This window comes from Heloderma suspectum, chromosome 4 (genome assembly GCF_057233095.1).
Source record: "Heloderma suspectum isolate Gila_16-S chromosome 4, 16-S_ref, whole genome shotgun sequence".
Taxonomy (NCBI): Eukaryota; Metazoa; Chordata; class Lepidosauria; order Squamata; family Helodermatidae; genus Heloderma; species Heloderma suspectum.
The window spans coordinates 305,313,653-305,329,280 of record NC_139461.1 but is presented as its reverse complement, the minus strand read 5'-3'; the positions used below and the strand labels follow the sequence as shown (position 1 = coordinate 305,329,280).

Below are 15,628 nucleotides of genomic sequence, written 5' to 3'. Positions count from 1 at the left end.
CACTTGTAAACAAAGAGTATGTGGCAACAGCCACCAGCCAGAGCAGAATGTCCACTGACACATGACATTGTGATGCATGGGGTGGAAAAGACCACCATGTTACATGTGCCAAATTCCCAAGATGCACTTTGGTGATGCACATGCCAAAAATCTTGCAACAACAGAGAACTTTAATCCAAATTGAACACATGGGATTCATAACTTCAGTTTGCCTCTCATTACTTCTTTTAATTGATTGGTTGATTGACTGACATATACCTATGTTCTGCTTTTCAACCCTAAAAAGGTACTCCAGCATGGCTAAGAATTCAAACTATGCATGGCAAAGCATTACATTAAAACAGAAGAATACCGACAGCAGCAAGAGGTGTTAAAACAGAGTGAATCAAATGTTCCTCCCAATGTGGGGGTGGGGGGAGGAATTTGTCCCCTGCGATAGGTGGGAGGGAAATTATTCTTCTTTCATGGTGGTAGAAGAAATTCTGCAGAATTTTGGTGGGTGGGGGGAGGTTGGCTTATCTTAATATGAGGCACCTCAGATTCCCCTCCCCCCCCCATCTTTTTAACTTCGCAAAAACAAGCCTTGTGTAGCTACCCAGAACTGCCCAATCCTGCCACACTTCCTGTTGGGGAATGCCCATGGGAATGTTCCTGTGGGCTTTTCCAGCAGAAAGCACAGCAGGGTTGGAATGTTCTGACTCCCTTCACACTCACTCCAGGAATCAGAATTGAAAGGACAGGACAAAACAACAACAAACTCAGCACCTTGTCTTGAAGTAAGCTAAACACTCTTCCTTGAAAACTTTGAAGAATTTCTTCTACCACCTCTCCATTTTCAGGGATGGTTTTCTTTTTGCACCTGCCACCCACAGATTGCAAAAAGAGAAATGCAAAGAAAATTCAACACAGGACTAGTTAAAATCACTTAAAACCAATGATGGTAGCATAAAAACATATATCAACACAACAGCTAAAAAGTCTGGGCAATTTTTTTTAAAGGGTCTTCACCTGGTGCCAAAAAGATAATAAAATCAGTGCCAGGTAAGCTGGCACTGGGGAAAGAGGGTCTCCAGCCACCACCACCCAAAAGGTCCCTTTGGCTTCATTTTGGAGGGGAAAGTGGGGTATAAATAAATGATGATATCTCAGGTCACATCACCCTCCTGACATCAGGGGGTAGGGGTCATAGAGAAGGGCTTCTGAAGACGATGCGAAAGTCAGCTTCAGCAGTCCCTCCTAAGTTAGAAAAGGTGGCTGAGCAAACTGAGGATTTTCTCACATTAACTTTGACTTCTGGGGCACCCAGTGCAAAATGAAAAATGGCAGCATGAGAGATGTGTGGACCCTTCTGTAGAATTTTCATTTATAATTCCCAGGAGATTACCATTGCTTTGCAAGCTTAATTATTCGTTACTACTGCTACTTGGCTATTAACTTTTCAGGACAACTGGAGGGAGCAATCCTATGCCCCCCCCCCAGACAGCATAGGATAGTTCAGTTTCCATAGGATAGTTCAGAAACTGTGCTCCCTGCCCACTCCCACTCCTAGCCTGCATGGAGAGAACCACACCAGCTACCTTTGACAGCTCGGAAAATGGAGCGCGGAGATGGGGGAAAGGGGGCGTTCCCAGGGGCGGAGAGGGGAGGAGACTGGGGTGGCTTCAATAAGATGTATCCTATGGCTACCCCAGCCTCCTTCCCTTCCCCCTCTGAGGTGCTACTGCTAGACAGGTGAAATCACCCATCTAGCAGAAGTGCAGGGCGGCTGGAGCATGGAGGCGAAGATCACATCTGCTGTCCTCTCTCACCCTGCATTGGATACCCAGCTGCCTCTGAGTTCAGAGGCTCCCAGCCCAGGCAACCACATGGGATTGCACCCTACCTAATGTAACACACTGTAATGTGGAACTATCCTTGAAGACAGTTCGGAATCTTCAGCTGGCACAGAATACGTGGCTTGTGGTCAGTGCTAATGATGCAAGGCACATAGAACCCATGTTCCAAAACCCCCAAGGATATCAGCTTACTAAACTCTATGTTCTGCTTTTGATTAAAGCCCTGGAGGATCTGAATCTGAGATATCTGAGGAATGTCCCTCCCCATGTTTGAAGGCATGCTTCTTCAGCCTGGCACTCTCCAGAGGCGTAGGACTACAACTTCCATCATCCCCAGCTAGCATGGTCATACATCTTGAGGGCACCAGGTTGAGAAATGCTGTTTTAGGCTCAGGTCTCGAGAGTGTTTAGTAGGGATGCTGAAGAAATTTGAGATGGATTAAAATGAGCTCAGATTTCTAATAATCCGACCTGCAGAAGCTGCTGTGGAGCACCCCCCTCAGGCCGTGCAGAGTCCGTGGACTTTCAGATGATTTTTTTTTACTGTCCAGGAAATTTACACATATACAATATGAACAATATGTAAGTTTCTGCTAAGGAAAGATTGAATGGAATGGGGGACAATACACTAAACGTTACATGCTGAGGTAAATTATGTAAATACTTAGGTAAATACTTACGTCAATATTTACATAATTATTTCTGTATTTTTCTGCATGACGGGAAAAAAAATTCACATCCGTCTGTGGGCGGATGACAGAATGAAAGGCACCTGGCAATCTGCAAAACACAGATGGAGCGGATTTTACACAGTCCATACATCCCTAGCATTTAGTGGGTACCTCCACCATTAGAAATAAGGTTTGTCTTTACCTGTAAGAGATAGGGTGGCCACTTATGCATCACCCCAAAAGAACAAAAAAGGACATAAACTTGCATAACATTTGCATATGCAAATGTATATGTATAGGGGCATATGTAGAAATAGTAACTATTATTTAAATATAAATACAAGACACCTCACCACAGTAAAGCAGACTGACTAGGTGACCTGTGTGCCTGCAGCTCAGTCTGCTGTCCAGGTGCGGCTAACTGTGGATGGGCGATGTCAAGTAGGGATGTCACAGGTGTCTGGCTGGGGCTCGAGGACCAACAAGAAATCGCCAGCTCAGCCCCCTGGATGCCAGTCTATGGATCGCTATGCTTGCCCGGTAGGGATGGCACAGGCGCCCGATTCAGTCCAGGAATCTGGCGGACCTGCTCCTGCCCACACCTTGAGCCCCACTCGCTGAGCCCCTGCCACTGCTTCCCCCCTGCCCATGCACAGTGAATGGCCTGCACTCACCCCAGCAGCCTTGCTAAGCTTCTGAGAAATAACATGGCGATCACAAAAATGCGCAAATTTGCGCACATGCAAAAATGCCCATTTTGCAAATGTGCATATTTGTGTATGCGCAAAATATGTATTTTATGAAAAATGCACATTTTCGTGCACACACCAATGTGTGCCTTCGCAAAAACATTCATTTCACGCATGAGACTATGCACATTCGCAAAAATGCACATTTTTGCGCATACAAAAACATGCTCATTTTTGCAATCGCCTTTTTTTTTTTAGAAATGGTGATCGCGGAGCTCGATGAGGCCACTGGGGTGAGTGCGGGCTGCTCGCTGAGAGTGGGAGGGGCTCAAGTGCAGTCCAGGGACTGGCAAGCAGGGGCAGGGGCTGGGCAGGAGTATGGAGAAACTGGGCAGGGTTGAGTTCACACATCCCTATTGCTCAGCTCAGTGCACACCAACCAGGGCAAGCGTGGCAATCCCCGATCCCTCACCAAGCTGCAAAATGGCGGCTGGACCTTTTTTGTAAATTCCCATTTGTGCAAATGGTGTCTGTAAAGTTGCCATTCATGCAAGTTTGCAGGCAAAAATGGTCCATTCATGCCTGTAGTCTTGTGTAAATGGCTGCTTTATGGACAACATTCATGCAAATGAGGATTTGCAAAAAGGCCAAACCGCCATTTTTACATAAAATGGTGGCTCAGTAAGAGATCGGGAGGCCGCTCCACTTGCCGAGTGCCCGTAGACCATGCATGGCTAGCAGGGCTGGTGGGTGTCCAGTGGGTAGCTTGCAGCACGGGACCCGGTGAGTTCACCCATCCTTAATGTCAAGCCCCCCTGCAGCTATCCCTTCTTAGGGTTCTTTGACTTTAAACCAGACTTGGGACTGGACAGCCCATCAAACAGGGGACATCTTCAAATAGAGGACTGCACTCTGCCATTCCTCCAAAATGGAGGACTGCCCTCTGTAAAATAGGACACCTGGCCACCCTAGAAGCTTTCTTGGATGTAGCTAGGGATGTTCAAATCTACAAAACCTGAGTTCCCCAAAGTTCTCTGAATTTAATCTCGAAGCTCGTTCCGACTTGACTGCATATCAGATTGCAAACTTCATTTTTCCTTTTTGCATGAAAACCCATGCATATTTTTGTGCATATTTTTCCAAATGTACGCATCAATTGTGCACATGTTTGAAACCTATGCATTATTCTCCCATTGATTAAAGAGTATTTGTGTGTATTTTTCAAACACGTTTTATTTGGTCCATGTATCACATTGCAAGTTCAGAAATGTAAGGACTTCAATAGCAGATTGCATTAGAGTTTGGTCTGGAAGGTGTGAATTGGGTAAATTCTGATCAAAAACGAACTGAAATGAATTTCTCATGCATCCCTAGAGCTGGCCATTTGAGTTTGACTCTAGAGTTCCCTCCCATCTGGGAACTGTATTTGCTTTGAGAGTTGCCATCTGCATTGTGCCATTTTGCAGATTCTCTGTAAAGTTAACTCTGTTTATAGATTAATATTTTCATCTATTGTGACTTGTTTCAAGAATCAGAGTTGAAAAGCAGAATGCAGACAAATAAATATTATTCAGAAGAAGGGGTGCCAACTCCATGAGAGCTAGTAATGTGAACCTCAATAATTCCAAAAATGTTAAACCTGGCTAAATGAGAGGGACTGAGGCTGGCTCTAAAATGAACCATGTTCCACTCACTGCCAGCAAAGCCATTAGTCAGGAACAATTCATTAAGTGGGAACCTTCAGGGAGGGTCTTTCTAACCTCACATACTTTTTTGTACCAAGCAAGAATCAGCCACTATGTTGATGCAGAGTCTGGCTGGCACCTTCCCTTTCATTTCTGAAAGTGCCCCTTGGCGAAGAGTGATGCAGCATTTTATAGGTCTTCTCTGCTTATGTACCTGTCTTAAAAGACCGCTGTGTCATTGTGAGCAAGAGGTTTCCCACAAGCAAATGTCTACTCCATTAATTCAAGCAGCATCTTGCAGTAGCTTAAAATGGAACATGTTTTAAGTTTTGTGAACTGCCCGGACAGCTTCGGCTATTGGGTGGTATAGAAATAAATACATACATTTAATGGCTTGCATGAGCTCAGGCAGTGGAAGCTGGTGGCTCTGATGTCAGTGGGGCAGTGAATGTGCTCTGGCTTTCAATCAGAACCACTCAGAATTCTAAAGGAGCTCTGCAAGGTGCTTTGCACCTTGGAGAGCTCCTTTAGAGTTCTGACTGGTTCTGACTGAAACCCGGAGCAGATTCACTGCCCTATTGACATCAGAGCCACCAGCCTCCATTGATCTCAGGGGTCAGCTGGGTGGTGTATATAGGGGAAGGCAGTAAGCTAGGCATCATGGTTCTGAGTTGTTTAGGGCTTTGTATACTGACAACAAAACCTTCAACATGGGTTAATAGCTAATAGGCAGCCAGTGCAGTTATTTTAACACTGGTGTAATATGTGCAGAGCTCAGTGCTCCACTGAGCATCCTGGCAACTACATTCTGCACTTGCTGCAGCTTCTGAAACAGGACAAAGGCAGCCGCATAAAGCGCATTGCAGTAGTCTAGAATAGAATAGAATAGAATAGAATAGAATAGAATAGAATAGAACAGAATAGAATAGAACAGAATAGAATAGTAGTAGGGTTGGAAGGGGGCTATAAGGCCATCGAGTGCAACCCCCTGCTCAATGCAGGAATCTAAGTCAGAGCATCCCTGACAGAGCCTCGTCTTGAATTCCCTCAGCGTGGGAGAGCCCACCACCTCCCTAGGGAATTTGTTCCACTGTCGTATTGCTCTAACAGTCAGGAAGTTTTTCCTGATGTTCAGCCGGAATCCGGCTTCCTGTCACTTGAGCCCATGATTCCATGTCCTGCACTCTGGGATGATCAAGAAGAGATCCTGGCCTTCCTCTCTGTGACAACCTTTCAGGTACTTGAAGAGTGCTATCCTATCTCCCCTCAGTCTTCTCAAGGCTAAACAGGCCCAGTTCTTTCAGTCTCTCCTCACAGGGCCTTTTTTGCAGTCCCCTGATCATGTTCGTTGCCCTCCTCTGAACCCTCTCCAGTTTGTCTGCCTCCTTCTTAAAATGTGGTGCCCAGAACTGGACACAGTACTCCAGATGAGGCCTAACCAGTGTTGAGTAGAGGGGAACTAGTACTTCCTGGGATTTGGAAGCTATGCTTCTATTAATGCAGCCCAAAATAGCATTTGCCTTTTTTGAAGCCATATCACACTGTTGGCTCATATTCAGCTTGTGATCAACAGTAATTCCAAGATCCTTCTCGCTTGTAGTGATGTTGACCCAAGTATCCCCCATCTTGTAACTGTGCATTTGGTTTCTTTTTCCTAGGTGCAGAACTTGGCATTTATCCCTATTAAATTTCATTCTGTTTTTTTTCTGCCCAGTGCTCCAGTCTATCCAGATCACTTTGAATTTTGTTTCTGTCTTCCAAAGTATTAGCTATCCCACCCAATTTTGTGTCATCTGCAGATATGATCAGCATTCCCTGCACCTCCTCCTCCAAGTCATTAATAAAAATGTTGAAGAGCACTGGGCCCAGTGGGTCTAATTGTGAGGTTACCAGTGTACGGATCACAGTGTATGTTAGATGGTACCATGTCTATTAGATTGTGACCCTATGGACTGGGATGTCTTACTTAGAAAATTGTAAGTGCTTAGAAAAAAGTTCCTTATGAGTGCTAAATCTAGGGATGCTGGAGAAATTTGAGATGGACTAAAATGAGCTTGGATTTCAAAGAATCCGACCTGCAGAATCCGACTTGCGGAATCCACTGCGGAGTGACCCCCTCAGGCCGCGTGGAGTCCATGGACTTTCGGATTTATTTTTTTTTTACATTCCCAAAATTTATGCATATTTATTCGTAGGAAAATACGCAAGTTTCTGCTGAGGAAAATTTGAATGGAATGGGGGACAATATGCTAAATGTGACATACTAAGGTAAATTATGTAAATTGTTACGAAACCTCTTATGTAATTATTTGTGTTCTTTTCTCCATAATGGGGAACAACACATCTGTCGGTGAGCAGATGATGGAACAAAAGGTGCCTGGCAATCCGCGAAACAGATGGAGTGGAATTTACACAGTCCGTACATCCCTAGTTAAATCATCATCATCTAACTAATCTACCTGGATTGCATTTCTTCCAGGTAATACAGTTCAGTGCATGGAATGCACTGTGCAAATCAATTGACCATGTCTTTTGTTTGGATGGTAATGGAGTTACATTAAAATCAGGCAGAGCATTATCTTAAATATCCAGTTATTAGGGTTGTATGAAAGTCACTTACCGTTTCACGGATCTGCTTTGCGGTGGGGGGGGAGGCGCTCCATCCCTCCCCCCAGAATCCTCGACGGGGGGGAGGTGCTCTATCCCTTCCCCCAGGAATCCTCGACAGCTGGCTCCACTCCTCGGGGATTCTGCAGAGCCGCCGGCCGGCTCCGCCCGCAGCTGGACATCTGGCCACTGGGCAGCAGGGACGCAAAGGGCGGCTGCCATAGCCGCCGCCATTTGCATCCCTGTATTTCACCATGATAGGCTACGTAAATATTTACATAGCCTATCACGGCAAAGTAAAAAAAAAATCGTACGCAAATGGCAGCATCTACGGCCGCTGCCATTTGCATTCCTTATTTTTTGCCATTTTAGTCTACGTAAATATTTACGTAGGCTAAAACGGCAAATCAAAAAAGAACGCAAATAGCACCCACTACTCTATTTGCGTTCCCCTTTATTTTCGCCATAATAGTCTACGTAAATATTTACATAGACTAAAACGGCGAAAATAAGGAACGCAAATGGAGGCTGCCATAGCCACCGCCATTTGTGTGCGCTTTTTTTTTAATCCAGATGTGATAGGCTACATAAGTCTTTATATAGCCTATCACATCTGGATAAAAAAAAAAGACCAGACTGCAAATGGTGGTGGCGGCAGCCGGTCGGAAGACCAGCTGCCACCGCCGCTGCCGAAGCCGCCGTCGTCTGGAACATCCGCCCCAGGTAAATCTCGTCCCAGGGGGGATCCATGGGGGGGCGGGGGGCCAAATGCCAGTGCATTCGGCCTCACTGAAATCCGTGGCGGAATTCTCCGCCATCCCTACCAGTTATACGAGTTAGAGTGGGACCTATTGGGATTTCCCATTGACCGTTTTGAGGAGTTCAGAGCCGAGCTCACACATTCAGAGGAATGACACAGTATAGCCCTCCTGGGGACTGTACCACTTCCAAATGTAGGTGGGAGTTTACACAAATCTCAAACAGCTTGCTCACGGTACGACAGGAAGAAAGCTACAGGACAACTCATTTCCCTGTCAGGCCAGTTAGTTAAGCTTCTAGAGATCTTCAAGAAACAACACCCCCTGCCCAACTCTGGGAAATGTTGTAACTCTTAATGAAACTGGGTGAGCTTCCCTCGAAATTCCTCAGGTGTTTTGCCTGGGCACAAACCTGCAACTTCATTTCAACTGTGTCAAATCAAATGAAACTCCAGCTCCTTTACTCAGCCAAAATCTTCCTTACTTTATCAATCCTGGTGACTTCCTTAGGGTGGCCACTTACATGTTGCCAAGAAAGAGGAGAAAATAGGACACCGGTTTCCATAACCTTTACATATACTAATTATATGTATAGAGGCAAATCTATGAATGATAATTATGGTTTAGATAGGAATACAGTATGTCTCACCATAGTGGGGAAGACTGACCAGGAGACTTACAGATCTGCTCCATCTGCTGTCCAGGTACTAACTGTTGATGGGCAACTTAAAGGTGCTTTATCTTTAAACTGGACTTGGAATGGACAGTGGAGAGGACACTGTCCTTTGTACAACACCTGGCCATCCTAGACTTCATTCATTCTTTATGTGCACAGTGGATGTGCCACGTGGGCCTCCATGGATACAGCCATGGCTACCTTCACACAATCCCCTGAAGTTGATCTAGTTCTATGGCTCAGCTAGCATCTGATCTCAGGTCTCCCTCCAGTCCAGTGTTCACACTTCCTGCCAGACAAGATAGGCTTTCATGATTGTGTTTCCAAAAGCCACCAGTCAAGGCCTCTTCTCACAAGCTGCTCTTCCTTCCAATGAGGTTTATGTTATGTTATAGATTTAGATGCTGCCCTCCGACCAATTGGTTCTCAGTGTGGTTCACATTAAGGTAAACACACATTCAAATCTACATAGCTACATTTCCCTGCCCACCGCCCACCACCCTCTTTTTTCTTTTCTTTTATTTTGCTGAAATTAAAAAGAATACCCAATAAGATAAAAAACAATGGAAACGCTACAAAATCAGAATAAAAACAGATGATAAAAACAATAAGACCAGCAATTAAAAGCAGCAGATAAAAGGTGCAATCCTATGCAGGTTTAGACAGAAAAACAGCCTACAACACCCAGTCTGTGCACATCTAGACAGAAAAAAGGCCTACAACTCCTGCCATGCCCCAGCCAACATGGCTGACTGGGGCATGCTGGGCATTATAGGCCTTTTTTTCTTTCTACCCATGCATAGGATTGTGCCCTAAAATGGTTTAAGCATGGAGCTTACAAAGCCCGAGGGAACAAAACAGTTTAAGCATGGAGCTTACAAAGCCCGAGGGAACAAAACGGTTTAAGCATGGAGCTTACAAAGCCTGGCATCAAAAAGATAGCAGGGCAGGCACTAGGTGAGCCTACCTGGGGAAAGATTTCCACAAACATGGTGCCACCACCTCTCCTCAGTCCTCATCCATCTCAACTCAGCCACCAGGGGGCACTAGGAAAAGAGCTGTACTTGCTGATCTCAACACATATATACAAATCTTTCTTATAGAACCCAAGGCGGTGTACATGGGATTCCCAGGAAGTCTCCCATCCAGGCACTGACCAGACCTGCTAAGCTTCAGCAAGTTTGCTGTGTTATGTGTACTCAGACCATGCCCTGTTCTGAAGTTGATGTGGGAAGAGGCATTCCTTCAAGTACCTAAGTCCCAAGCCAGGTAAGGTTTTAATGGTCAACACCAAAACCTTGAATTGTGCTCAGAAAGAGAGCAGCAACCAGTGAAGCTCTTTAAGCACTGACAGAATATGATCCCAGCACCTGGTTCTACTTAGTAGTGTGCCAGCTGCATTCTGAATTAACTGTAGCTTCCAGCAGTCTCCGTAGGGAGCCCCTAACACAGCCTTCCCCAACTCTAGATGTTTTGGACTACAGGTTCCATCAGCCACAGCCAGGATGGCATGGGTTGATGGAAATTGTAGTCCAAACATCTGGAGGATACCAGGTTAAGGAAGACCGCCCTAACACATCGCAGTAATCAGCCCTGGTTCTTACCAGAGCATGGATATGACCCGGAACAATTGCTCCTCAGAGGAATAGAGCTGTTGATCATGTCAAAATGTGTGTGTTGAATGCCAGATAGTTTTCTGGGAATGTAGGCTGCAATCCTATATTCAATACGTTATATGGCATGCAATTAAGTTTACTTCTGAGTAGACATTTATAGGATTTAGGGATGTCCATCACTAGGAAATCCAGTTCTTTTTGGCTCGATGTAGTTCTGTGTCACGTATGACTCACTTTCTGAGCGATTTGTGCAAAATTACAGCTGAATTTGCACAAATTACAGCTGAGTTTGAGCAAATTATGCAAATCCATCCATAATTTGCATAATTTGTGCACATTTGGCCATAATTTGTGCAAATTCAGCCGTAATTTGCACAAACTGCTCGGAAATCTGCGCAAATTGCAGAACCTTTTAAAAAACCCACAGAAGTCCCAGAAAATCCACGAACTGGCCTGACTCACTGCCGATCAATTCAAGTACTGCAGTAAGAACCAAAACCATGTCCAGGGGGGCTGAGCCTAGGAAAACTCCTTCAACTCCAGCCCCCAAACAAATGTATCCAATGTCCCTAATAGGATTTCACTGTTAATCTGTTTACATGCATGTCAGGTGACCAGGCCCCTCCAAGGTTATGGTCTTGGATATTCAGGGACATTCTCCAACCACGTCTTCAAATGGCCAGAGAAACAGGCCTCCCTAACCCTCCACTTCCAGGCTTTCTCCTGTAACACCCGACTGCCAATTATAATCATGGCCTTCCTTTTCAACAGTGTTTCCATGGCTTAGTTCTATGCCATCTAACATCATTACATTCCCAGCTTCCAAAATTAAAGAGACTGTATGTCTCTGCTCACTTACTGATCCTGTGCCGTACAGAGACAATGTCACTCTGAGCCCCATCTTTGTAATATGCCCAAATTGAGATCAGGTACTCGGTGTTCTTTTTCAGTCCAGACAAAATAGAAGAGGCCAAGTTTCCAGCAACAGACAGCTATGGGAGAGAGGAACAGAATCAACTGAATTTCTAGGCATAATCAGGTGATGATCAAGAGAGAGAGAGAGAGATAACCAAGAATAGACTGAGAAAGCAGAGCTTCCCATACTCTAATCTGAAGATCAAACCACACAGGAGTAGGGATGGATAAGCATTTTTTTAAAGTTCTTTTCTCTTCAGAATTTACCAAAATTTTCACATTTCTTCTTATCTGGGATGGGAAGAAAACCCAGGGTTTTTTTTCCGGGGTGGGGGTGGGAAAAAAAAACCCAAATGTGGGAGAAGCCGAAACTGACAGATTCATCCATCCAGGTGCAAGGCTTTTAGCACTTATCTCTTCAAAGTTTGGGTTTGAATCCTTGTTTCAACCATGTTAGTGCTGAATTAGGGTTGCCACCTCTTTTTTTCTGACCGGCTCCTGAACTTTAATATCTATATGGCAGGAGGGTACACCATGGTCCTCCCCATGCTGGGAATATCTGTGTCTGTTGAATTTAGCTAGTGGAGGTGGGTGAGAATTTAGTGTCTGTTCAGTTTTGATAACAACTCTGCCTCTGATACTGGAGGTAATATATCAGAGGCAATATATAGCTATCATGACTAGTAGTCATTGTTGCATTTATCCTCCATGAATTTGTCTTATCCCCTTTTAAAGCCATCCAAGTTGGTGGTCATCATTACATCTCATGGTGGTGAATTCCACAGTTTAATTATGTGCTTTGTATGGGGATTTTTAAATTCACTTTTGTATTTTAGTGGGTTGCTTTACCAGGTAGCTGGTTTTTAAAAGGCTACTAATGCCAAACTGTAGCCCACTGAATGGTTTAGGTTAAACATTTCAAATACATAAATAAAATAAAAATGGTAGCATGTAAGGCCTCTAAGGCACTCAGGAATATCTCTAGCTTACCCAGAAGAACATGTTTGTTATGTTATGTTATGTTATGTTATGTTTGTTTTGTTATGTTTGTTTTGTTAAGTTTTGTTAAGTTAAGTTATGTCAAGCCAAGCCAAGCCAAGCCAAGCCATGCCATGCCATGCCATGCCAAGCCATGCCATGCCATGCCATGTTTTGTTTTGCTACGCTATGCTATGTTATGTTACAGTTTATTTACATGCCACCTTTTGGCCCAAAAGGCCCCCAAAGCAGTTAGAAAAGTAAGAACATACATAAGAACTTAAGTACATAAGAAGAGCTCTGCTGGATCAGACCAAGGGTCCATCTAGTCCAGCACTGTCTTCAAACAGTGGCCAACCAGCTCTTTACCAGGAACCCACAAGCAGGACACAAGTGCAACAGCACCCTCCCGCCCATGTTCCCCAGCAACTGGTGTACATAGGCATACTGCCTCTGATACTGGAGGTAGCACATAACCATCAGAACTAGTAGCTATTGGTAGCTTCTCCTCCAGGAATTTGTCTAATCCCCCTTTAAAGCCATCCAAGTTGGTGGCCATCTTTATGTCTTATGGTAGCGAATTTCATAGTCTAACTATGCACTGTGAAGTGCTTTCTTTTATCTGTCCTGAACTCCCAGATGAACTTTTATCTGTCCTATCAGCTTCATGGGATGACTCTGGGTTCTAGTATTATTAGAGAGGGAGAAAAATGTCTCCCTATCCACGTTCTCCACACCATGCATCATTTTGAACACTTCTATCATGTCTCCCCTTACCCTCCTTTTCTCCAAGGTAAACAATCCCAGCTGTTGTAACCTTCTCTCATAGGGGAGATTCTCCAGCCCCTTGATCATTTTAGTTGCCCTTTTCTGCACCTTTTCCAGCTCTACAATATCTTTTTGTAGGTGTGGTGACCAGAACTGGACACAGTATTCCAAGTGTGGTTGCACCACAGATTTGTACAGGGGCAGTATGATATTGGCAGCTTTATTCTCAATTCCTCTCCTAATCATGCCTAACATGGAGTTTGCCTTTTTTTACAGCAGCTGCACAGCACACTGGGGTGGCATATAAATACCACACTCAAACAATACAATACAATTCAAGTTCACTGTATACCTCCTGAGCCCTCTCTTCGCCAAGCACATTCCATTTGATCTGGTAGACAACCACGTCGGAGGCGGCCAACGCTTCCCATTCCAGCCGGACCTCACTCCCTGAGAGCTCGGTGACCTTCAGGTGGCTTGGCGGCGGCACCTTTACTGAGAGGCAAAGGGAAGGAAGAAACTGAAGTCCAGGTTTTCCTCATTCCGTCCCTGCCACCAGGAGCCGAAGCCGCCTTGCAGCCACGCTACTGAGCAGATGGTGAGGGAGTCGAGCGACAGCCGGGCAGCTGTCCTGAACCAGCACATCTTTCACTCCTCCAGACCCCAAATGACAAAAGCCCATCCTGAAGGACTGGCATGTAATGTTTTGCAACCATTAATTAAAGCATTATTATTGCATTTGAATGGGAAGACATATTCAGTTTGGCATTTCCAACTGCAGAGAAACCCAGGAAGGGCATTCAAGGAGAAAGAAAGCGGGGGGGGGGGAGAGAGATTGCGTTTATCATGTATGATCTATCTATCTGTCTGTCTGTCTGTCTGTCTGTCTGTCTATCTATCTATCTATTGAATTTCTTAATCGCCCATCTGGCCAGTCACCCAGCCACTCTGGGCGATGTACAGCCATACAAAGTTTTAAAACAATAAAATTCTACATTAAAACATCATATTACTAAAAATACCCTAACCCACCCCAAATGCCTGCCTGAACAACCACGTTTTTAATGCGTGGCGGAAGCTCATTAAAGAGGGGGCATGGCAGCGTTCCCTAGGGAGGGAGTTGGAGCCACCACAGAGAAGGCCCTCTCCCTCATCCTCACCAGCCTAGCTGTCCTGGCTGATGGGACAGAGAGAAGGCCATCTGAGGCTGATCTTGTTGAACTGCCTGTCTGGTGTTGCTGGAGGCGCTCCTTAAGATAGGTTGGCCAGAACCATTAGAACAGTCATCCCCAACTTGGTGCCTTCCAAATGTGTTGGACTACAACTCCCATCTGACAGGGGATGATGGCAGTATGTAGTCCAACATGTCCAGGGCATCTCCCTGGGCAGTTGAGCATTCTTAGAAATTAGAGTGGATTTCTTCGCCCAGGCTGGCCACGGACTCTCCTTAACAGGAAGGACTATAAAGGCTTCCTGTTTAGACAAGGCCTCAACCTGGGCAACTATAATCTTTTCTCGTTCTGGTTGGGATGGCGGAGAATTCCACCATGGATTTCAGTGAGGCCGAATGCACTGGCATTCGCCCCCCCCAAATCCGTGGCGGAACGGCCTGCCACACCCCACCCCACCCCACGGATCCCCCCCGGAACGAGACTTACCTGGGGCGGATGTTCCGGACGGCAGCGGCTCCAGCGGCGGCTTTGGTGGCGGCGGCTGGTCTTCCGACTGGCTGCCACCGCCACCATTTGCAGTCTTGTCTTTTTTTTTTTTTTACATAGACGTGATAGGCTCCATAAAGACTTACATAGCCTATCACGTCTGGGTTAAAAAAAAACGCGTACACAAATGGCGGCGGCTATGGCCGCCGCCATTTGCGTTCCTTATTTTTCGCCGTCTTAGTCTATGTAAATATTTACATAGACTATTACAGAGAAAATAAAGGGGAACGCAAATAGCATAGTGGGCGCTATTTGCGTTCCTTTTTGATTCGCCATTTTAGTTTACATAAAACACCGAATCAAAAAGGAACGCAAATAGCGCCCACTATGCTATTTGCGTTCCCCTTTATTTTCGCCGTAATAGTCTACGTAAATATTTATGTAGATTAAGATGGCCAAAAATAAGGAACGCAAATGGCGGCGGCCGTAGCCGCCGCCATTTGCATATGCATTTTTTTGTTTGTTTCTTTGTTTGTTTTACCCAGAGCCCTCCGTGGCTGGAAATCCAGCTGCAGACGGCTCTGGCCTGGGCCTGGCCGGCTGCTCTGCAGAGCTGCCATGAAGCATAGCTGGCCGTGGAGGATTCCGGGTGGGAGGAACGGATCACCTCCCCCCCCGTTGAGGATTCCGGGCAGAAGGACGGAATGCCTCCCCCCCACCATCAACATAATCCACGGAAAGGTAAGTGACTTTTGTACATCTCTACTTTCAG

General features: G+C 45.5%; 1 protein-coding gene across 1 annotated transcript in view; it reads right to left on the bottom strand.

Moving 5' to 3' along the window:
- COL20A1 (collagen type XX alpha 1 chain) overlaps window positions 1–15,628 on the bottom strand; it is a 193,068-nt gene that overhangs the window by 127,091 nt on the left and 50,349 nt on the right. Inside the window, exons 16-17 of the mRNA XM_084854383.1 lie at window positions 13,551–13,693; window positions 11,397–11,529 (exon numbers count right to left, since the gene is read on the bottom strand). Of these exons, the coding sequence (XP_084710509.1) occupies window positions 11,397–11,529; window positions 13,551–13,693 (276 nt within the window). The remainder of the gene's footprint in view (window positions 1–11,396; window positions 11,530–13,550; window positions 13,694–15,628) is intronic.